The sequence below is a fragment of the Diachasma alloeum genome, unplaced genomic scaffold, assembly GCF_001412515.2.
Source record: "Diachasma alloeum isolate Michigan unplaced genomic scaffold, Dall2.0 Dall_scaffold_00841, whole genome shotgun sequence".
Taxonomy (NCBI): domain Eukaryota; kingdom Metazoa; phylum Arthropoda; class Insecta; order Hymenoptera; family Braconidae; genus Diachasma; species Diachasma alloeum.
In genome coordinates this window covers 26157-49774 of record NW_021680965.1, presented here as the reverse complement: position 1 = coordinate 49774, position 23618 = coordinate 26157, and the positions used below count along the sequence as shown (strand labels likewise).

At 35.7% G+C, this 23618-nt stretch overlaps 1 protein-coding gene and 1 pseudogene across 1 annotated transcript in view; both read right to left on the bottom strand.

The window, feature by feature from the left end:
• LOC107044935 (scm-like with four MBT domains protein 2) overlaps positions 1-18477 on the bottom strand; it is a 29658-nt gene extending 11181 nt beyond the window's left edge. The window contains exon 1 of the mRNA XM_015267022.1: positions 18097-18477. Coding sequence (XP_015122508.1) covers positions 18097-18384 — 288 coding nt within the window. The 5' untranslated portion in view covers positions 18385-18477. The remainder of the gene's footprint in view (positions 1-18096) is intronic.
• LOC107044934 lies at positions 12965-15266 on the bottom strand (annotated as a pseudogene).
• Positions 18478-23618: the final 5141 nt, after the last annotated feature.

Here is a 23618-nt window from a genome sequence, read left to right as displayed (position 1 = left end):
TGATGATATGCTACATGGAGGTGTGGTGGTGGTTCCCGCCACGTGGGACGGGAATTGGCGGGAATTGATGGGATGTGATTAGTAAGTTTGATGATATGCTACATGGAGGTGTAGTGGTGGTTCCCGTCACGTGGGACGGGAATTGACGGGAATTGATGGGATGTGATTAGTTCGTGGTCCTTTGATATATCCTGCCGTAGCTTATGGTCCTGATAAGCTGTTATTATTGTTGTCCCATCTGTAGTACATTGGTTGAGTATAGCCAGAATCAGCTGTTAGTGGAAAAATAAATATCGTTAATATTTCAACACCGATCACTGGCCAAAAAGAATTAACTTACATTGTTTACAACACCCGGCTACTTGAAATATCCTGGTTCACCCTGGGGAATAGAAATGACAAGTAAAAAATAATTCATCATTTTTATTCCAATTGTCAAGTGGTGAGGGGTAAGGAGTTCATTGCTCACATTTTCGTAAATGTCAAATTATCTTGACAAAAAGTAACTTCAGGAAATGTTGAATGACATTTTTTGTAGCAAATGCTTCCAGCTCCAAAAAATCTCTGTTTGGTGAGGAGCTAGATTTAGGGTGGATTAGGAGGTTAGAGGATCGTCGGTGTGAAATAATTGTTGAGAGTCTTGACCTAGTATCAACGTGCATTTATTCTCGAGTTCGAACCACGCTTTGTCAAATTTACAAAAACAGCTTGTCACTTGTTGATCGTACTGAATTCATTTAATTGTCTATAGTTTTAGCACTGTGAGTCACTGGTTGAATGGTCAATAAATAACGTGATTTTCTTTTACTGAATTTCTATCGCCGAGTTAATAGACGCTAATGTACTGTGGTCTAAACTCTACAGAGTTGAATTCCATTCAAAACGTGCTATACGACAGACCGTGATGTACTGACTGGCGTTGATTTACGATGACTCTACTAGACCTGAGCGTTGACCCGGAAAAGGCCGATGATTTTCGTAATTGGCTGAGCTGATCGACCTTGGTCTTGGAGAGGTTAAGTTACGTTTCCAATATTCTCCTTTGACATTTTCCCCTAAAATAATTCCTTATCGAATTCTATCAATTTTGTCTGAGTTGATTTTCCTTATCTTGTTAGATATGGAATTATCTCAATGATGGGTGACTTTACAAGTCGCCGCAAAGTCGCATTTATCCTAATTTGTACAAAGCACAATTACCATCTAGAGCATAATCTGAAACGAGAATGCAAAGCAACGAACAAGCAAGAGTCAAAAATCCATCCAAGAAATTGAGGTTAATTAAGAGGAGCTATACGTATGGAATGCCGGTGCAATGAGCGATTAATTTATCATAAATATCAATTGAGTGTATGAATAAATGCCTTTAGTAATCCATAAAATTTGTTTACACTGTTGTTGATAATTTAGAGTAAGAGTTTAGGTTCACAACGTACGTTTGCAAAATCTCGAAGGATACTGTTCAAGGATGGATGATAAAATTTAATGATATTGCGAAGACAATAGACACAGTCAACCCAGGTCATAGCCACATATAATTAGCTCCTTTCAAACTAATGCAGAAATGTCTACTTACCTCAATAGTTGTTTTCACCCAGGGACTGCAAACGCGCTTTCGTTTTCGTTTCGTTTTTCAGGTCGGAAACGAAATGAAATAATAACGTTAGTGCCAAAAACGAAAGTAAAAACGAAAGTCGACTAACGTTAGTGCCACAAACGAAACTCAGAAACGAAAGTCGACTAACGTTAATGCCGAAAACGAAAGTAAAAACGAAAATCGACTAACGTTAGTGTCACAAACGAAACTCAGAAACGAAAGTCGGCTAACGTTAGTGCCACAAACAAAAGGAAAAACGAAAGTCGACTAACGTTAGTGCCACAAACGAAACTAAGAAACGAAAGTCGACTAACGTTATTGCCAGAAATATGAAGCGGAAATTCTGACTGCGAATTTTACGCGGCGTTCGTCCGGATAGTAGAGAGGGAAGAATTTTTTTTCGAAAATAATTTTACGAATTACTGATCAAGAAATAATAAATTTAACAGCAATGAACGTTCCTTCAATAACATAAATTTTATTTAGTACAATGAGCTTATATTTTTCCATTTCATTTTCAGCAGTCGAACGCTAGTAATTTGTCTGACTTTGTATAATTTTTATACTTTTTTTGAAGAGGAAGGAGGGGGGGAGAGGGGGGATGACCGAATTTAATTCACATTCGAATTTTCTAAATTTTTGCATATTTGCAAGAATTGGCTGCCGCATGATTATTTACGAAGAAAATCGAAATAAAACGGTGACAATGAAATATCGGTAAGGTGATAATAGCAATGAAATATTTTTTTACTGATACGATAATCCCTATAAACTTCGTCATTTTCGAAATTTGAAGTTTCAAAGGTATCAGTAGACATCAAACTTGAAAATAATTTAACCACAGCTTGGAACATTTATTTTTCATGCACATAGGAAGTCAAATTCTTGTAAATTTCAATGAAAACCAAAGTCAAATTTTATCAAAATTTATCTTAAAAGTTTGTCACCATAGTTTGTCCAAAAATAATATTTTTGTAACTCATGATTTATGATAAAATGCGCAATGGATTATTTATCAGGCCAATATACAAGATGTGGTGCATATATATCATATTTTACCTAACATTCAGACAAAATTCTTTAAATTTTAATGTAATTTGCGAAAAAAAAATATTGAATTTTCTGAATTTTATGAGAGTTTTACTTCCATTCAGCGGTGAAGATGAGAATGATAATTGACCACGCAAATTTAAAAAATCATTTGTCGCATATCATCTCAAAATGCAGAGAAGGTACATAGATTTTCGGTAAGAACTTCTTTTTGTAGATCTCGTTATGCCCTACAAGAAAGATTCTGGTAAAAAAAAACAAGATTTCCCACTGATTTTGAGATATTTTCAGAAAATTTTCCACCAATTCATTTTGGAGATTATATTTTTATAAATATCTGTGAATATCAATGTATTGAACGATTCTATTGGGATTTTTTGCAGATCTCATTTAGCACTATAAAAAGAGTTATCAGAAAAATGTTCGATTTTTTTTAAAATAATGAGAAACTTTCAAAAAAATAATTTTTTTATGAGCCTATTCTTTTCTCGGTAAATTCGACCGCCCTATTAGTGAGACCACTCTCATTGAAAATGTTTTTCACCTAGAGAATTTCGCAAATATTGCAATAACAACATAAAAATGAAAAAAAGTTTGGACACCTACTTCAAACAAGCAATTGAATTCTCACACCCAAAAAAATCATACCTCAAGTGAAGTCTTACGATCTTAATTCAAGACTTACAAATGTCTTAACTTGAGACATACGAATGTCTCAAATTGAGATTTATAATACTCCACTCAAGTATTATAAGTCTCAACTTGAGACATACGAATACCTCAAATTGATAGTTATAATACTTAACTTAAGTATTATAAGTCCCACTTCAGATATAGAATGCCTCAAGTGAAGACTTATAATACTTAACTCGAGACATTCGTATATCTCAAATGGAGACTTATAATACTTAACTTAAGTATTATAAGTCTTAACTTGGAGCATCGAATGTCTCAAGTTAAGTATTATAAGTCTTAACTTGAGGCATTCTATGTCTCAAGTTGAGACTTATAATACTTAAGTTAAGTATTATAAGTCTTAACTTGAGGCATTCTATGTCTCAAGTTGAGACTTATAATACTTAAGTTAAGTACTATAAATTTCAATTTAGATAAGATAACTGCGTAGACTATAAAAAAATGAAAAAAAGTATAGCTGGGGGAATCGTTTTTGAAATAATTCAGAAAGAAAAATATACTTTTTCCTCATGTTGTCGATATGGAAAAAAATCATATGGGTCACATTTCATATCAACTCAACGTGGCCAAAATCCTCACCATTGTCGACCGTATGGCCGATTGTTTCAGTAGTTGAGATGACTTCCCATTTTTATCAGAATTTTTGAGCATATTGATTCAGTTATAAGTGTGGGCGGCGGAGTGGGGACAGGCGTTTCTTATGGAAAGTGCGTGAAGTGGTGCGGAAACGCCCACAATACTCAGAGGGTTGAAAGAAAAAAATTCAGAGAGTATATTGAGAAAAAAAAAATTCACCGAAGGTCACAGTAGGTATTTCGTTAGAATCAATTTTTTTCAAGGAATTTTTTATTTTGGAAAATGAAAAAAAAATTATTCTTCATGTAGATGAAGAGATTTATTAAGATTTGGGAATTCTGGAGGATTGGTATGTCATAAAAATTGCAGAAGAAGCTATTTTTGCATGTTCCTACGACAAAATTTGTGGAAGAACTGAAAATAAAATAACGGACTATTTCAATATAAAAAGTACGTAAGAAGCCGCGTAGTTGAAAAAAAAGTTCAATTGGCTGATTTTTCCGAAAGTTGCAGGGCATTCAAAAAAAAACAAAAAAATGAAAAAATCATAAATGCTGACGAAATGAGTAAACAAGCAGGGGTAGAAGCCATTTGGATGTCACTTTGTATATCAACTCTTTTTATTTTTCCTTCATTTCTACCAATTTGATTGGTAGTGAGCTTCCGAATGAATCCGTTGCAATTCTTCATACAATATTGTTATGAGAGGGAGATTCTGCCTAAATCCCAACTTGATATGTCGTTTTTTGCAATAAATACAGGGAAAAACAAGGAGTTTTTCGAGAAAAAAAAACGAGAATCTCTTAAGAAATTTATGTAAACTTCTCTATATGTTTCGGCGAGCGTAGATAAGGAGCATCGAGCGCATTTTGAATGATTGTGAGAGAAGGAATCGAGACGAATATTTTTGAAGTAAGAAAATTTGAATCGATTAATTTGTTTCTGAAATATTCAATAGAATAGATTTCGATACAAACACGAATATCTCAGGAATCATCCATCAGATTCACCTCATCTTCAAACTCGATCATTTCACTACTGAGAGAAAACGTTGTGCCAAATTTCAAGTTAAAATATCAATTTTTAGAGAAGCTAGGTAGGAACAATTTTTTTTTTGCAAAAAACAGAAAAATGCAAATATCTCTAAAACTTGTTATGAACGGGTATACATGTTTTGAATGATTCTGATAGAAGACATCAAGACGAGTATTTTGAAAGGAAGAAAATTGAAATCGGTTGAATAGTTTTCGAGATATTTGCAAAAAAACCATTTCAAAACAAGTGGCGATTTCTGAGAAACGGCTGAATCAATTGAGCTGAAATTTGGCACAGACTTAGAGGCTATTAGTATTTATAATCTCACGAAATTTTGGATTTTTTTGAATAAGTTTAGCCCTTTCGCTTCCGAATGGAAGCATTGTATTTGACCGATTTTCATATATTCTAATTTTGCCTGGAAATGATGTAGAATGTTATAAAACGTAAAGAAATGATGTTTAGAAAAAATGTCTGTACGTCTGTGTGTGACAGATTGAGTTTTCGTCGATTATTTTTTAGAAACAAGCAGGGGTTCGAGCTTATTTGACAGAAGACATTTGACCGTTACTTTTTACGCTATTATTATCATCATTATTTTTTCTTCTACCAATTCCATTGGTAGTAAGCTTCCGAATGTATTCGTGGCGATTTTCTGCCCCTGCGACAGGGATATATATATATATGATTCTTCAACTTGTTGAAGAAATAGTTTTTCATAAAAATTTGAATATTTCCGAAACCGCTCGATGGATTGCACCCATTCAAAAGACAAACGTTTAATACTATGAGAGCCGTGGTCTTACCACATTTCAACTTGCAATCATCATTTTTTGTCGCGGTATCGTGCGTACGAAAATGAAAAAAAAAAAAGAAAAACGACGATATCTCGTCAACTTTGTATGGACGCATGTATATATTTTGATTGATCTAGATAGTGGCCATCGAGACGAGTATTTTGAAAAAAAATTGAAATCCGTCGAGTAGTTTGTGAGATATTTGATAAAACATAATTACACAAAAGGTTAAATATCTCAAGAATCGCTCGGCCGATTGCGCCCATCCAGAATACCAACCTTTAATATTATAAGAGCTAATACCATACCAAGTTTCAACTCGCTATTCCAATTTTTTTCAAGTTATCGTGCGAACAAGATTTTTCATAAAAAGACAAACAAGGCGAATATTTTGAAAAAAAAAGTGAAATCGGTCCACTAGTTGTCGAAATATGACACATAATCGATTTTCATAAAAAATGCAATATCTTCGGAACCACTGGGTCGATTCAGCCCAGTTTCAATCCCAACTGTCCTTGCCATAGGACGAAGATCCTGTCCAAATTTCAAGTTGATATCTCCATTTTTGCGAAGGCTAGAGAGCGTACAACGATTTTTTGAAAAAAACAGAAAAGTAGAAATATCTCAGAAATTTTGCAGGTACGCCCATATAGGTTCTGATTGATCTGGATAGGGGACATCAAGGCGAATATTTTGAAAAAAAAAGTGAAACCGGTTCACTAGTTTTCAAGATATTACACATAATCGATTTTCATAAAAAATGGAATATCTCCGGAACCACTGGGCCGATTCAGCCCAGTTTATATCCCAACCGTCCTTGTCATAAGTCGGAGATCCTGTCCAAATTTCAAGTTGATATCTCCATTTTTGCGAAGGCTAGAGAGCGTACAACGATTTTTGGAAACAAACAGAAACGTGGAATTATCTCAAAAACTGCAGGAACGACTGTACAAGTTTCAATTGATCCAAATAGAGCGAGTTGAGACGAACATTTTGAAAAAAAAATGAAATCGGCCGATTAGCTTTTGAGATATTTGCAAAAAAAGATTCAAAAAGAAATGGCTTTGTCTCAAGAATTACTGGACCGATCGAGCTGATCCTGTGCCCAGAGTTAGTCCTAGTTAGGACCTATAATCTGACAAAATTTCAAATTTTTTTGAATTTTTTTAGCCCTCTTAGTGTTGTATTTTCTAAAACCTAATTTCCAAAAAGTTGCGGAGGGGGGGGGGACAGACAGACAGACATTGTCGCCAAACTTCGTATTTTTACATTTCAGACCATTCTACATCATTTCCAGGCAAAATTAGAAAATCGAAAAATTCAAGGATTGCAAAGCTTCCATTCGGAAGCAAAAATAACATTAATACCGTGAAATTCATCCATAAAAATCTGCAATTTTGCATCAAAATAGGTACTATCAATGCGCAATTTTTAAGCGCAATTTGAACTCAATCGGTCCAGTAGTTTCTGAGATATAGTCATTTATCGAAATTTCGTTTTTCCTTAATATCTCGAGAACTATTCACCCGATCGAATTTTTTTTTTTTCAAAATATTTGTCACGATTTTTTCTATCTCGATCACTCAAAATATGTATACCCGTTCATACTAAGTTTTCGAGATACTGCGGTTTTTCTGTTTTTTGCGTAAAAACCTTGTACGCACGCTAGCTCGAGAAAAAATCGAGATAGGAAGTTGAAATTTGGTGGGATTCTAGCTATTGTAATCCTACAGCTTGGTATTGTGTTTGAGCTAAATCGGATGAGTAGTTCCTGAGATATAGTAATTTATCTGAATTTCTTTTTTCCTTAATATCTCATCAACCATTGACTCGATTCAATTTTTTTTTCCCAAATATTCGTCTCGATTTTTTCTAGCTCGATCACTCAAAATATGTATAACCGTTCATACAAAGTTTGCGAGATACTGCGGTTTTTCAGTTTTTTGCATAAACACCTTGTCTACTTTTATGTGGTCAGTTTGCTCAGACGTGCTATAATATGGTTGAAAATTTATCGTATGATCTGAAATTGTGGTTAGTGGTCAATACTATTTAGTCACACAACTTAGGAGAATTTGAGCTCAATTGGTTCAGTATTTCCACAGATGGCAAATTTCATGAAAAATGGTCTATTACATTAATTACCGTGTTTTTGTTTAGCCATAGCATTTTTTATCATAATTACTTGGAATGCCACGCCGTATGAATATTTCAACCAGCGTCCAGTGGTCGCGGTTAAATCGTTGGTACGGCTTATTTTTCATTCAACTTCATAAAAATGAAGATAGCAAGTTGAAATTTGACATGATTATAGCTCTTATAATATTGAAGGTTGGTATTTTCGATAGGCGCAATCGGTCGAGCAGTTTCGGAAAGATTCAACTTTTTGTACGAATCTATTTCATTAAAAGGTTGAATATCTTTCTGTAGATACCATGTAGCATGGAGTTATAGTTGTATGCCTGTCACAAGGACAGGGAATTGCTACGGATTCATTCGGAAGCTTACTACCAATGGAGTTGGTGGAAATAAAAAAAAGAAAAGGACTAATAACGCAACAAGTAATGGTCATGCCTTCTGTCGGATAGGCTCGAACCCCTGATTGTTTCCTCCAATTTTCGAAAAAGTGACCACCAACTGACCATGCGCACAGACGGACGCCGTGCTCAAATTTTGATCTTGACGTTTCAGACCATTCTACATCATTTTCACGCAAAATTGGAAATTCGAGAAAATCGACCGATTGCAATGCTTCCATTCGGAAGCAAAAAATCGGAAAATTTGTCATCTTGTTTCACTCATAACCACAGAAAGAATGGCCTATACGGTCGAGGATGATGAGAGTTCCCACAACGTGGAGTTAACATGCAATGCCCCATAGATATTTTATTTTTCAAATATATTTTTCTTGTCATTTTTTCTATTATTACCATTTTTTTCACAAGATTTCTTATATCTAGTTATCTCTAGATATTTTGTGAAATAAAAAATGAGCTTAATAGAAGGAAATAAAACCTTATCAGTCAACTCATAAAGTTATTTAATGGATTAAAATATCTCGAATTCATTCCAGGAGCAAGAATAAATAAAAATCAACTCACATAAAGTTATAGAGCGAAAAACAAAATGGTCAATGAGTTGAATTTTTAAAGGATCAGACTCTCAGAATATAGTTTACGCCGACGATAGATTTAATCCTGGAATTTCTTTAGTTAACAGGGTTTGCTGCACCCGGGCCTAAGATTAATAGATATATAACGATCGTTCAAATGAACAAATAATGTATATTTAATCAATTTAATTTTCTTTCACGAGAAAACAGGCGAAAAAATGCAATATTGAAAATAATTTACCGGTATGTAAAAATTTCCGACGGAAAATTTCCATCATGAGCTTTTATTCGAGCAGGAACTATCGAGTTTCGTTTTTAGTTTCNAAATATGTATACCCGTTCATACTAAGTTTTCGAGATACTGCGGTTTTTCTGTTTTTTGCGTAAAAACCTTGTACGCACGCTAGCTCGAGAAAAAATCGAGATAGGAAGTTGAAATTTGGTGGGATTCTAGCTATTGTAATCCTACAGCTTGGTATTGTGTTTGAGCTAAATCGGATGAGTAGTTCCTGAGATATAGTAATTTATCTGAATTTCTTTTTTCCTTAATATCTCATCAACCATTGACTCGATTCAATTTTTTTTTCCCAAATATTCGTCTCGATTTTTTCTAGCTCGATCACTCAAAATATGTATAACCGTTCATACAAAGTTTGCGAGATACTGCGGTTTTTCAGTTTTTTGCATAAACACCTTGTCTACTTTTATGTGGTCAGTTTGCTCAGACGTGCTATAATATGGTTGAAAATTTATCGTATGATCTGAAATTGTGGTTAGTGGTCAATACTATTTAGTCACACAACTTAGGAGAATTTGAGCTCAATTGGTTCAGTATTTCCACAGATGGCAAATTTCATGAAAAATGGTCTATTACATTAATTACCGTGTTTTTGTTTAGCCATAGCATTTTTTATCATAATTACTTGGAATGCCACGCCGTATGAATATTTCAACCAGCGTCCAGTGGTCGCGGTTAAATCGTTGGTACGGCTTATTTTTCATTCAACTTCATAAAAATGAAGATAGCAAGTTGAAATTTGACATGATTATAGCTCTTATAATATTGAAGGTTGGTATTTTCGATAGGCGCAATCGGTCGAGCAGTTTCGGAAAGATTCAACTTTTTGTACGAATCTATTTCATTAAAAGGTTGAATATCTTTCTGTAGATACCATGTAGCATGGAGTTATAGTTGTATGCCTGTCACAAGGACAGGGAATTGCTACGGATTCATTCGGAAGCTTACTACCAATGGAGTTGGTGGAAATAAAAAAAAGAAAAGGACTAATAACGCAACAAGTAATGGTCATGCCTTCTGTCGGATAGGCTCGAACCCCTGATTGTTTCCTCCAATTTTCGAAAAAGTGACCACCAACTGACCATGCGCACAGACGGACGCCGTGCTCAAATTTTGATCTTGACGTTTCAGACCATTCTACATCATTTTCACGCAAAATTGGAAATTCGAGAAAATCGACCGATTGCAATGCTTCCATTCGGAAGCAAAAAATCGGAAAATTTGTCATCTTGTTTCACTCATAACCACAGAAAGAATGGCCTATACGGTCGAGGATGATGAGAGTTCCCACAACGTGGAGTTAACATGCAATGCCCCATAGATATTTTATTTTTCAAATATATTTTTCTTGTCATTTTTTCTATTATTACCATTTTTTTCACAAGATTTCTTATATCTAGTTATCTCTAGATATTTTGTGAAATAAAAAATGAGCTTAATAGAAGGAAATAAAACCTTATCAGTCAACTCATAAAGTTATTTAATGGATTAAAATATCTCGAATTCATTCCAGGAGCAAGAATAAATAAAAATCAACTCACATAAAGTTATAGAGCGAAAAACAAAATGGTCAATGAGTTGAATTTTTAAAGGATCAGACTCTCAGAATATAGTTTACGCCGACGATAGATTTAATCCTGGAATTTCTTTAGTTAACAGGGTTTGCTGCACCCGGGCCTAAGATTAATAGATATATAACGATCGTTCAAATGAACAAATAATGTATATTTAATCAATTTAATTTTCTTTCACGAGAAAACAGGCGAAAAAATGCAATATTGAAAATAATTTACCGGTATGTAAAAATTTCCGACGGAAAATTTCCATCATGAGCTTTTATTCGAGCAGGAACTATCGAGTTTCGTTTTTAGTTTCGTTTGTGGTACTAACGTTAGTCGACTTTCGTTTGTACTTTCGTTTTCGGCACTAACGTTAGTCGACTTTCGTTTCTGAGTTTCGTGTGTGGCACTAACGTTAGTCGACTTTCGTTTCTACTTTCGTTTGCGGCACTAACTTTAGTCGACTTTCGTTTTTACTTTCGTTTTTGGTAACGAAACGCAAAAAACGCAGTTTTGTTTCGATACCGACTAACGTTTGTGGTCCCTGGTACAGAGAAAATTCGTCCTAGTAGAGGCAATTTTTCACAATAGATAATATATAATTCTTGTCACTCAATTTATTTTATTCGTGCAACACTTAAAATAATCGTCATAACACTCGAGTAAAGATCGTTGTACAATTTTTTCATGAAAGTAATTATGCTGGTCGAAACACGCCATTGATAACATTCAGCTGATCGATACTTCGATATTCCTCTTTTTTGTGGCTCTAGCTGCTGAGGCTATTCGGCCGTTATCACTCTATGGGACATAACTGGTATTAGGGGATTGAGAGAAAATATCGGTTGGGGAAATATTGTAGGTATGGCGCGACGAGTTGAAAGTAGAGGTAAAACAGGTGGATGCGGTTACTTCCGTATTAAATCCACCGAGCTGCGAGATACGCTCTCATGTTGCATTTTTGTCCTTCTCTGGGGTATATACATGAATTTCTGGAAAATTCACGAATTTCGAAATCACCAATCAGATTAATTAGAAAGGGGGATGGACATGCCCCATAAGACCTCTCTGTCAACTTGACTTCGGGGGTACAATGATCAATTTTTGCACCCTTGAGTTCCTCACAGCAAAAATAGATTTTTATTAAGATAGAAAATTAAGATAGAAAATTCGTTGAGTTTTACGATGAAAATAAAAAAAAAATGAATGAAGTGTGCAATCATGAAATGAACCATTTGTTTATGGTTTCCACGATAAAATTGGTCAATTGTTATCATTTATTAAAGAAAAATAAGATAAACTGAAATTCGAGATATATCTACCCTCATTCATACCACTGTCTTCATTCTAAGGGGCTTAGGGCTTCTCGTAAGCTTGAAGAAAAAATTCAGCAATATTTTAGACCCAGCAATTTCAACCAAGTGTTCTTTATTTAAAAAACTTTATTTAAAAAATCTTAATTTTATAACAAACTTCAATCATTCACAGCTGCAGTCATCTGTGTTACTCTCTACATAATAATATAAATATATTTATATTTTTCATCGAAGTAATTTAACAATTACATTAGCAAATACTGGACTCAGTCAAAATTCACAGATTCAGGTAATAAAAATACCCGAAATCATGAAAACTTGCAGTCTTTATATTGAAAAAAAAAAAGAACAAAAAAAAAACAAAAACCATTTCTCTCAATTTGCAATGAGAGGTTTTTTTGTAATGAAAAAAAATAGTTATAATTACTGCAAATTTTCCTTTCATTATAAAGAAAACTTCTTTATCTGAACAGCCATAATCACAAATATCTTATTGATATTTTTCATCAGTCATCTAACGACGTCATTACTGAATACTGGATAGATTGAGAGTTTACAGATTCATTCAATACGAATAGCTGAAATCATGAAAATTTCCAGGATTTAGCGAAAAAAATTGAAATAGAACAAAAATTGGACTTATTTTTTTCAATTTCTATGAAAATTTAGAGAAAAGAGAAAAGATTCATAATCACTGGGATTTTCAATTTATCATAAGATTTTCTTCATCTAAACAGTCATCTGTTTCACACTCTAAACACACATATGTCATGGACATTTTTTTACCATTTTAAATATACATAAAATGATGGAAAGTTGCAGCTTTATATATTTAAAAAAATAATAAAACAAACACAAAAATTGGACGCATTTTTCTCAATTACTATGAGAATCCTAAAAAAAAGAAAGAACAATTATAAAGACTGCAAATTTTTATGTCGTTTTATCGGAAAATATTCTGAAGACCACATGCTAAACTTCGATTTTTTTTTCAAGAATTATAAAAAAAACTGCACGAAGGTCACTTTGAGAACATCATTGATGAAAATCAAATTCAGATCTGACTTATGTCATTACTTTTTTATAATGACAAACAATTCACGCTCGGTAAAAAAAAAGTTGAGTGTGGAGCTGGAGTGAACTTGAACGTGGCTAATCAAGTTTTGGTTTCTGAAAAATAAATGAGTGCAAATTAGTTGTTTGAAGAATTAAATTATTTTCCATAGAAAATTTAGCTAGAAATCAGGCAAAATTTCCACGAATATTAAATCCTCCAAAAATATTGAAAAAAAATTGATCGAATGAAGATTTTAGATATTGTGACAATAAATTAACAATTTTCATTACTTTCTCGTCTGTCGGCTGTGAAGATACGTTTGCTTCTCTCTTGAGAACTAATGGGGGCGATTCAACTGCCTCGTCCATCTCATCGTCACTCATGACTTCAGCTCCGGAGACAATTGTTATTCCATCCATGCTGCTTGTGTGGAGGACGAAAGCATCAAATCGACAGTCAATTGTTCCTTTGACTGCAATTTTCATCCCTGCGATCAAATCCTCTCTAGGGATAAATGTGGCAATGTGGACTGTCATTTGATGAACCTCAGTACAAATTAGACCACATCCGTAGGAGGTTCCATTGGACGTTGTGATGCTCCTGAAATGCTCTTTCAGCCATCCAGTAACCATAACTGGGTCCCGAGCTTCACACACTTCTGCCATCTTGATTGGTCTGTACGTTATTGCGTTATTGCGTTTGTCCCTCCACCAGCTCCATTTGCAATTTTGAAGACCCCCAGGGTCTCAATGGCACTTCCACGTCTAAACTGGAACTCCTTGTTACCGACTGTATCCCCCGATCTTCGATACATTGCATTCGCTTCTTTAATCGTACCTCCCGTAATTTTTAAAATCTGAAAAAAGAAATTTATTTTAGAAAATCAGTTTTCATAAACCTTTTATATTTAATTACCAAATTTTTGTCGCCGTTTCCGAGATAAGAAATATAAAAATGACGATTTGAATGAAAAATGCAAGGTTCAACAAATTTTTTTTTTTAATTATTGAAATTTCATCGATTGCAATTTTTTTTATGGTGATACGGTGTATTGTTGTTTGAATGAGTTCTAACATTTTTTCATTGAATGGCAAAGTTTGTTGATTCAAAGGAAAATATATTTTTAATGTCTTCGATTTAATAATTTTTCAAATCTGCGAAAATGATAATCATGTTTCATTTACGTTTTATATTTTTTCACACAATTTTTGTGCTTGTTCCTCGGACAAGGAATATATAATTGATAATTTAAAAAATTCAGTGGTCAAAAAATTCGGATGGAAAATATTATTTATTAATCAAAAATATGAGGAAAGAACATGACGGGATTTCCCGTGATTATAATTTTTTTAATAGTAAAATGAATGTTTGTGTGAACGAATTAATGAATTTTTTCAGTGAACGGCAATAATTGTTGATGTAAGTCAAGACATTTTTCATGTTCTCAATTCAATAATTTTAAAAATTAGTGAGAAAAGGAATAATTTATAAAAAATGATTATTTAAAATGATTTTTCTAAGTCTTTGAAATTTTCTAAGTTTAATCTGAGAGGTTAAAAATATCGTTTTGCCAATTTGAAAAATTCAGGTTCAATTTTTTAATGGTAGAAAAAATTGTTGATTGAAGATAAGTCATTTTTGGTTGAGACTAAATTATGTGAATCAATTTTTTCATGGTAGAAAAAATTATTGATTGAAGATAAGTCATTTTTGGTTGAGAATAAATTATGTGAATCATTTGCAATACCTGATACATTTTGATCTCGTCATTATATTTCAAGGCGTCATCTCCCCAAAATATGATGCGAACCCTCCTGCCCTCATTGTTGTTCAGTATGCATTTGTAGATCCACTTCGAGGCAGATTTTGGCAATTCTTTTAGTTCTTCTTACTATTATCTACGTATCCAATAATCTTCCTAGAAAAAAAGACAAAATGAATTTCGATGTTCACCGCGTGTCGACGAGAGGTTAGGACGTGTCCATATCACCATTTGTTTAATTTCAGCATATTTTTTTTTAAATACTCACATGAGTGAAGCCCCTGGACTGAAATTGTCAATGGCTTTGGTGGAAGAATATTTAATTTTGGACGATGGCATGGTAATTCATCGATGCACGTTTCACTGAAGCGGTAGCCGGGCCCCGATATGATGCGAGTTGATCGGAAAGAGAACGATGACGATATAGTCCTCCCCAGGAAAGAAAGAACATCAAGTTTTTGCCGGAGACCTCCCCCCATTCTACCGACTCATGCACGGATACCTGAATGAGCAGTGGTGGGGGGTCTTCGACTATAACGCGATGTTCCTTCTTTCCCGGCGAGGACTCTACAATTGACTGAAACGACCATCGTGGCACGTCGGTTTCGGCCTTACGCATACGGTGATTCGATATTTCGAGATATCGATACTTTCTCCTTTTTACGATAGGATTTTGTCACTCATTTATAAGAAAATAAATACAGATCTAATCTTGAAAATAATCGCCGTCACCTTACACGCATTTCTCCCATTTATCGGGCAATTGTCAGATTCCGGCTCAGAAAAAAGATGGTGGCTTTAACTGGATGAAGTCTTCAATGCTCTGCCGGACTTCTTAGGGAGAATAGAACCTGGAGGGTATTCACCAGGTGATGTTGTAGCGCCCGAAAAAGGTGATAGTCAGAAGGCGCAAGGTGTGGTGAATACGCCGCATGTGGGAGGATTTTCCAGCGCAACGTGGAGATAAATTCCCGGGGTTGTTTTGCTGTATGTGGCCGCGCGTTGTCCTGCAGCAAAATTACTTGCCTCGTACCATTACCAGTAAAACGTCTCTTTTTCTCAATGGCATCAGTCGATTTCACCAGTTGGTCCTGATAACGCTTACCAGTGACGGGAAGCGTTCGAGTATCTCATAAGAGATTACACCTTTAGAATCCCACCAAATACACAACAACAATTTTTTCCCATGAATGTTCGGTTTTGCAGTACTCGTTGACGGCTCCCCCGGATAAATCTACGACTTTCGCCTCTTAGGATTGTCGTAAAATATCCTTTTTTTTAATCCCCAGTCACAATTTCATGTAAACAATCATTTTGTTTGAATCTGCTCAGTAGGCACATGGTAATTTCAGAGTGTCGACTTTTGTTTTCTGAGATAAGATGATTGGGCACCCAACGAACTTCCTTCTGTATCCTCCCGATTCTTTTTAAACGCCTAGAACTAGCTAAATGAGTCACTCCGAGAGTATCAACAAGCTCCTGTTGTATTTGACGGGGATTTTTATTGAGTAGGTCGCCCAACTCCTTGTCCTCACCTTTTTGTGGTTGCCCAGGACGTTCTTCATCCTGAAGATGAAAATTTCCATCCCGAAATTTTTTAAACCACTTTTTACAAATACTATAAGATACAGAACTCTCTCCCAAGGCCGAACAAATCATTTCTTGTCCTTCTACAGCCGTTTTTCCAAGACATTTTTCTTTACTATGGTTTTTTGAGGTTGTGTTAATCGGACCATAATTGGACTTGAATGGTTTGATAGCTCACAAATGGCGCTTCAACACGCCCTTTATCGCGGGAAAATTTTTAAATTCAAATAGGTGTTCTAATCAACTTAATCTAGAGGCCAAAAATTAAGGCATACACGTAATATTTTCTATGGAATTTCCTAGGGTCAAATTTTCCAAGTTTTTTTGTTTGATTTTTCTGAGGAAAAGAAAAGAAAAATAGACTTTTTTTATTAAATTTTTGCATGCGTGAAGTATAATATCCTTGACACAATTTCGAATCTTCCACAATCGCATGAACGATGATTGCAAGAAATATTATTGTTGATGTAAAAACAAAAGTTTTGACACAAATAATTCGATGTTTGACTGATTATTTTGTAACCTTTGTATTTTTACAAAAAAAAGAGAACTTGCAGGAATCCCGAATTCACGTTACCAGCAACTGACTCGTTCTTGCCAGACGAACGGTGCTAGGGGGATCAAATCCGGTTTCTCATAAAAAAATCAAATAAAGCCTTTGATTAGCTTGAAAGCCTTTCAACGGAAAGCTCCGGTGAGCGGGAGGTTGCTAATAGAGTAACTGCCTGTACCGGCATGGGTTTTCCGTGGTTTCCCATGCTACTCCTATGTTCTATAGGAGTGCGAATGCGGTACAGTGTGGAATCCACAGCCGCATGTATAGGGGTGAATAGAATGCCGAAATGAGACTCGAAAAGAGGACTCAAAAGGGCGTAAAAAATGTCAGATTGTGGAATACGTTAAACTACCCACGCAGTGCATAAGAACAATAACCGCAGGATACATATGCCGGAAATAGTGTGTGGAGTTTATAGTATGCAATAACTCTTTTCGCCCAACCAAATCTATGTCGACCTTCGAACATCCCGTTTATGGCAGACTAGTAACACACATTTCTGATCATATGTTTTTACTATACATAATTATCTGTTAGATCCTCAATTATTATCTCCTGAATACCGATCTTTCTCATACGTGTATTACAATCGGGAAATTATTTGTTCGACCCATCATGAATCACACTCACTTCAACCAACACTTACGCCTCAAACCCTACTTTTGATTTTTTACATGGTTATTGCACTCGGCCTAGCAATGATTTTCACGTCTGTCGCCATGCGAAGTTGCCCCCCGGATCGAAAGTATAGAAGTGTAAAAAAAAATCAGCTCGAAGTCGGCTTAGTTATGAATGAATTCAGATGTTGAAAATTTTAAACTTAGTTTCGTTGCATATATGGTATCAAGGATAAAATTTGCAGTTCGATACGAAATTTGACTGAGGATTCCAGAACGATAATTGGGAGAATCTACTAAATGCGCACTTCCAACTGTGAAATCTAAATTGTACGGCATTACAGTAAAAAGGTCCCATAATTCAATATTCGTTATCCAGATGGATTTGAATAATTAATCTGTTATTGATGATACTGAAGCACGCCTCCCGTAACGTAGTGTTTTGTGACGTATAGGCATAAGGGACTTAAAATAACTGTACCTCTTGTTTAACTCGACACGCAATATCTTTGCAATCATTCGTCTTCTTAAGGTACCTGAAGACATCTTCAACAGTCCAAAATAGTGGATTGCTATCCAGCTTCCTTGTTTTGGGTCTTCTCTGTTTCTTTTGTCTTTGGATATACTCCACATCATCCTCGGAACCTTCAGACTCTCCATCATCATCGAAATCAGCCTCTCTGTCTCTGTCCCTGTCTCTCTCTTTTTCTTTCTCTCTCTTTCTTCCTTTCCGATTATCGATTTTTTCTGACTTGTCGCTGGTATTCATCCCATTATAACTGTCCGGACTGTACACAAAAATTTCTTTTTCCCTCCTCTCGTTGAACGAACCCCTAGAGTCGTCTGAAGCATTACTTGACCCCACCTGAAAATAGATTTCATTATTTTCTGTCCATAAGAAGTTCACTTAGTTATGATGAAGATAATTTTTACTACTTTTATCACTTATGAAGGGACGATCCCTCATTAGTTTATATGAGCTCAAGGGGCGGAGCATTCTACACCCCCAGATTTTGTAGGCTGTGAAATTCCATACCCGAAAATCGCAAGGATGGAGATACACGGTAGCGTTCGGCCCAGACAAGTTTTGTCTCCGACTGTACAAACCATCTGGCCAAGCGCAACGCGCAACTATACACGACAGAACTTCCCCCTCTACTATCTCTAAATGATCGACAATCGGTATAGTCAAAACGGGACGACAATTCGGAAAATTGTCGTTAGTTAAATTATATAAAACGAATATGAGCTTATCAACGGTGTTACCATTGTATTTTTTGAGTTTACAGTAAAAAAGATACGCGCATAGCAATGAGCTGATATTCAAATTCTCGCGATTCATATTATAAAGTCGGAGAATCAAGTTACAACGTTAGCAGCACCTATCCCATTGCGCCTCACAGCCAACGTCAGTCTTGCCACCAGTGCATTCAAATGCGAGTTGTGATGTTTGTAACGTCCCGACATTGAATTTTATAGATGGCACTATTTATCGGCCATTTTAATCCGCGAGTTTTAAATTATTATTTCAAAATGAATTCGAATAACATCTGAAATTTGAGAGTGTTAAGAAAATGCTCGAATAAAAGACAATGAACAAGGGACGAAAAATAACTTCACGGGCGTGAGAAAAACCGTTGCCAGAAATCGTAAATGTCAACTACTTGAGTTGAGTTTTCAATTTATTACTCTCCAAAATTCGTTAGAGAAAGAGTTTTCCTGAAAATTCTAAACTCAGAGAGAAAATAAACACATCGGTCACGGTCGTAAAATCGTAATATCTCAGTTCTGGGATATTTCGAAAGTTTCTCTGTTTCAAGTGGTCTACACGTGTTTGGGTTCTCCTTTGTTCATTGTATTCCTACGCTGAGGGGCCTGAGACCCCTTAAGATGAAAACTGGCGACGTCGCACGTTTTCCCTTCCTGCCTCTTTTCACTCCCCCTGTTCTCTTTCGGCTTACCCCTCTTCCCTTTCTTCTGGGCCAGGATTGCGCGCGCAACTTTTGGTCTAGTGGGGTGTTCTAAGCCAACCCTTAGATTTAAGAACTAAGATTAAGTCAGTCCCATCGTGGGTGTTGTTTCGACAACTTTCGAGCTTCTCTCTTCAAATAGTTCTCTTAGAGTTTTTCATAAAGTTTTATCAAGTTTATTTGTATACCAAAGTTTAAAATTCTGAATCAGAAGTGATTGAATAAGTGTTAATGAACTCTCCTAAGCACTGGTATTTGCATATATTTCAAAATTACACCCTTAATCCAATTATCCTGGAATGAACGATGGTCAACGAGTCAACTTCGATGGACCTCACCTGAGGTTTAGCGGCTAACGAATCCAAAGTTTGGCGCTAAATATTTGGAAAAGGCGCCACTGTCTATCTAGTAACATCGATAGGACATAACAATTGGTGACAGCGGTGGGATAGCCGCATTCATCGAAAGTGGAATTTGAATTTTTTTAATTCAATTAATTATTTTTCCTGTCAATATCGGGGTCGAGTGAGGAGTTCCGGCAATTCTAGCGCAGAGGTCCCGGGCGGTTGCAGCCAGGCAGTTTACAGAGGATTCATCAAGCAGAATAAAGTGTGAAGTGAAAGCGAAAATTTATGGGCAATTAGTGAATCAACGAGAAAATTATAGTGATAAGTGAAACAATTGGATTAGCCGTAGTTCGTAAAGGAATTGTAAGTCTAGAAATAAGTATCATTTTCGAAGATGAACAAGTCAGGGTATTGCTCAGGTTTTCTGCGGTTTTACTGAGTAGTAGCGGGATACACTGATCGGGCCGAAGCCTTGTCCATGCCTTGTAGAGAGAGCACAAAATTTTCAGTTCAGTTAGTTTTTCTAGAAGAGAGAAGCATCTATTTCGAATCTTAAAATGATTATTTTATTCAGGAAATTTTCCTTTTTAAACTGTAAAATGCCGCCTGTCAGAGGAGCTAATAGGAGAAACACAAGAAGGGGGGAATTTGAACAACCAGGAAATATTAGAGACCCATTAGATTCAGTGAGTGATGTTACGAGTAATGGCACAAATAATTTGTCACAACCAGGATCAGTATCAGGGAATTGAGCAGGTTCGAGCAGCCAAGAATCTCTGCCTTCAATGTCCATCAAAGATATTTCAAACTTGATTCCAAACTTCATAGGAGACAATATCCCAGTAAACAATTTTATCGATTTGTGCAATCAAGCAGTTTCGCTTGCATCACCTTCTTATCACACTTATTTTATACAATTGATAAAATCAACGATTTTCGGTAGAGCCAGCCAATATATCGCAAATCAGACTACTTTGACTCTTGATAGTATTTTTGCTAATCTCAAACCAGCTTTTGCACCTCGCCAAACACTTTCTCAATGGCAGGGGCAACTGGCAATTATTCATCAAAAACCTAATGAAGAAATCATCGATTTTGTCGCGAGAATAAATGTTGTTATTCAGGGAATTACAGAGTTAATTCAAGAGAAATATCCAATTGAACTTTCAGCTTGGCTTTTGGCGACAACACAAGAGGGAGCTCGCGATAATTTTATTCCCGGTTTGAGGGGTGAGTTGAGTTCACAAATTTCAAATGAAAAACCGGTAAATTTCGAAGCAGCAGTCAAGATCGCGAGTGAAAAACAAAAAGAGATTGAACAACGTAACGATATTTTCAAACACGAGCAAAACAAAATTCCAAACAACACACAAAGTCAGGACAATCGCCCCTCTCTGAACAATTCTCGTAATCATCAGAATGGTCATTACAAAAATCACGGGCCGTATAATCCACACAATCGATCACACAAATCAGCTAGAGTAAATGTTACGCAGACTCAGAGTTCAGGTAATACAATGAGAAATCAAACAATCTGTTATGCTTGAAACCGGGCCACATGATGAACCAATGTCACTGACTGCGACATTGGTTCATCATGAACCAACTAATCCAACTAACACAAACCGGGTTATTGTGTTAGTTGCAAAGTGACAGGGCATTCGACACGCAATTGTCGTTATAATAATTCTAGCAATGTCAATCGACAAACATGTCAGTCAAGTTCTCAACACTCCCTCCAATTCGATTAACACCAATCAAACAGAACAGATGACACTCCTGTGTGTCACTATCACAAGTGATAATTTGATAAACATGAAAAATTGACTCCTTGTTGATTCTGGGGCTGATATTAATTTATTGGAAGACAATGCATTAAAACCGGGTATCAAAATTAATCGAGATAAACGCTTTTCATTGAGAGGTATTACCCTAGGGTCAGATGAGACTATTGGCGAAGCTCAAATCACATTTGATTCCGTAATGTGCAAATTTCAGATCATTCGTGCAGATTTTTCCATTAAATATGACGGCATATTAGGTGCGCAATTTTTACGAGATGAAAGAGCAACGCTCTGTTTTTCTGACAGCAGTTTGTGAATAAATGATAAGGGAATCAAAAGTCCACTAATGTAAACTAGAGTGACAGTTCCTGCTCGTTGCAAGAAAAAAGTAGGAATTAAAGTATTGAACACAGAAATAAAACGAGGATATTTACCCCGATTAAATTTGGGAGAGAATCTCTATGGGGGAGAGATTTTAGTAACAAATAACAATGGAATTATGTGGATTTATGTAATAAATTGCAACGAGAAAGAACGAGAATTCAATATTCCTGCTCAATATATTGAGGAAATTGAGAATTATTCTGAAAAACCAATTAAAACCTGTTATGGAATTGAATCAGAATCTGTTGAAGAAAGGATGAAAAGACTTGTCGATAGTCTCCATTTAGAAAACCTCAATACTGAAGAAAGAGAAAGATTCTCAGAATTTTCGCGAAATTCCCTTATCAAGTCCAGCTTCCAGGTGATCGGTTACAGGGTACAAATGTAATGACTCATAAAATTCCAACTATAGATGAAATTCCTATTCCCACGAAACAATACAGGTTTCCTCAAATCCAGAAAGAAGAAATCCAGAAGCAAATCAAGGATTTACTTGCGTCAGATATAACTGAACCCTCTTCTTCTCCATACAATTCCCCGATCTGGATAGTCCTTAAAAAGGCAGACTCAGCGGGTAATAAGAGGTGGCGTATGGTAATAGATTTTTGGAATCTCAATGAAAAAACTATCTCAGATGCCTATCCTCTCCCCAATATTATCGATATTCTGGACCAGTTGGGGGTGCAAAATACTTTTCGGTGTTAGACCTTGCCTCTGGTTTCCATGAAATCCCCATGGACGAGAAAGATAAAATTAAAACAGCCTTTTCCACCCGCAATGGCCATTATCATTATACCAGAATGTCCTTTGGTCTCAAAAACGCAGCAGCGACGTTTCAGCGTCTCATGGTTCAGGTGCTCACTGGACGCCAAGGTGCAGACCTCTTTGCATATCTTGATGAGATTGGAGGATCATTGAGAGAATCATTGAGAGAATCATTGATCATTGAGAGAGATCATCATTGGAGGATCATGAGAGAAAACTCACGAAGTTGTTGAGAAGACTTCGTACAAGTCGTTTGACTTTGCAGATTGACAATGTCGATTTTTGTAGACGAGTGTCACATATTTAGGTCAGATCGTAAGTGATAAAGGCGTGACCCCAGATTTCTCAAAAATAAAATCGGTTCAAGAATTCCCAGTCCCCAAAACAGCAAAGAATATAAAACAATTCCTTGGTCTGACTCGTTATTATTACTGACGTTTTATCCCCAATCTTGCCAGAATCTCTCGTCCATTGACACAATTATTAAAGAAGAATCAAACTTTCATTTGGAGTATTGAATGTCAAAATGCTTTTGAGCACTTGAGAGATCTCTTGTGTTAAGAACTCATACTCCAATTCCCCGATTTTAAAAGGATTTTCATCGTCACAATAGACGCTTCCTATTATGCCCTTGGAGCTGTTCTCAGTCAGGGTGAGATAGGTAAAGATTTACCGATTTTCTATGCGTCAAAATTATTGAAACCACCTGAACTCGGATATTCAGTTATTGAGAAAGAATTGTATGCAATAGTC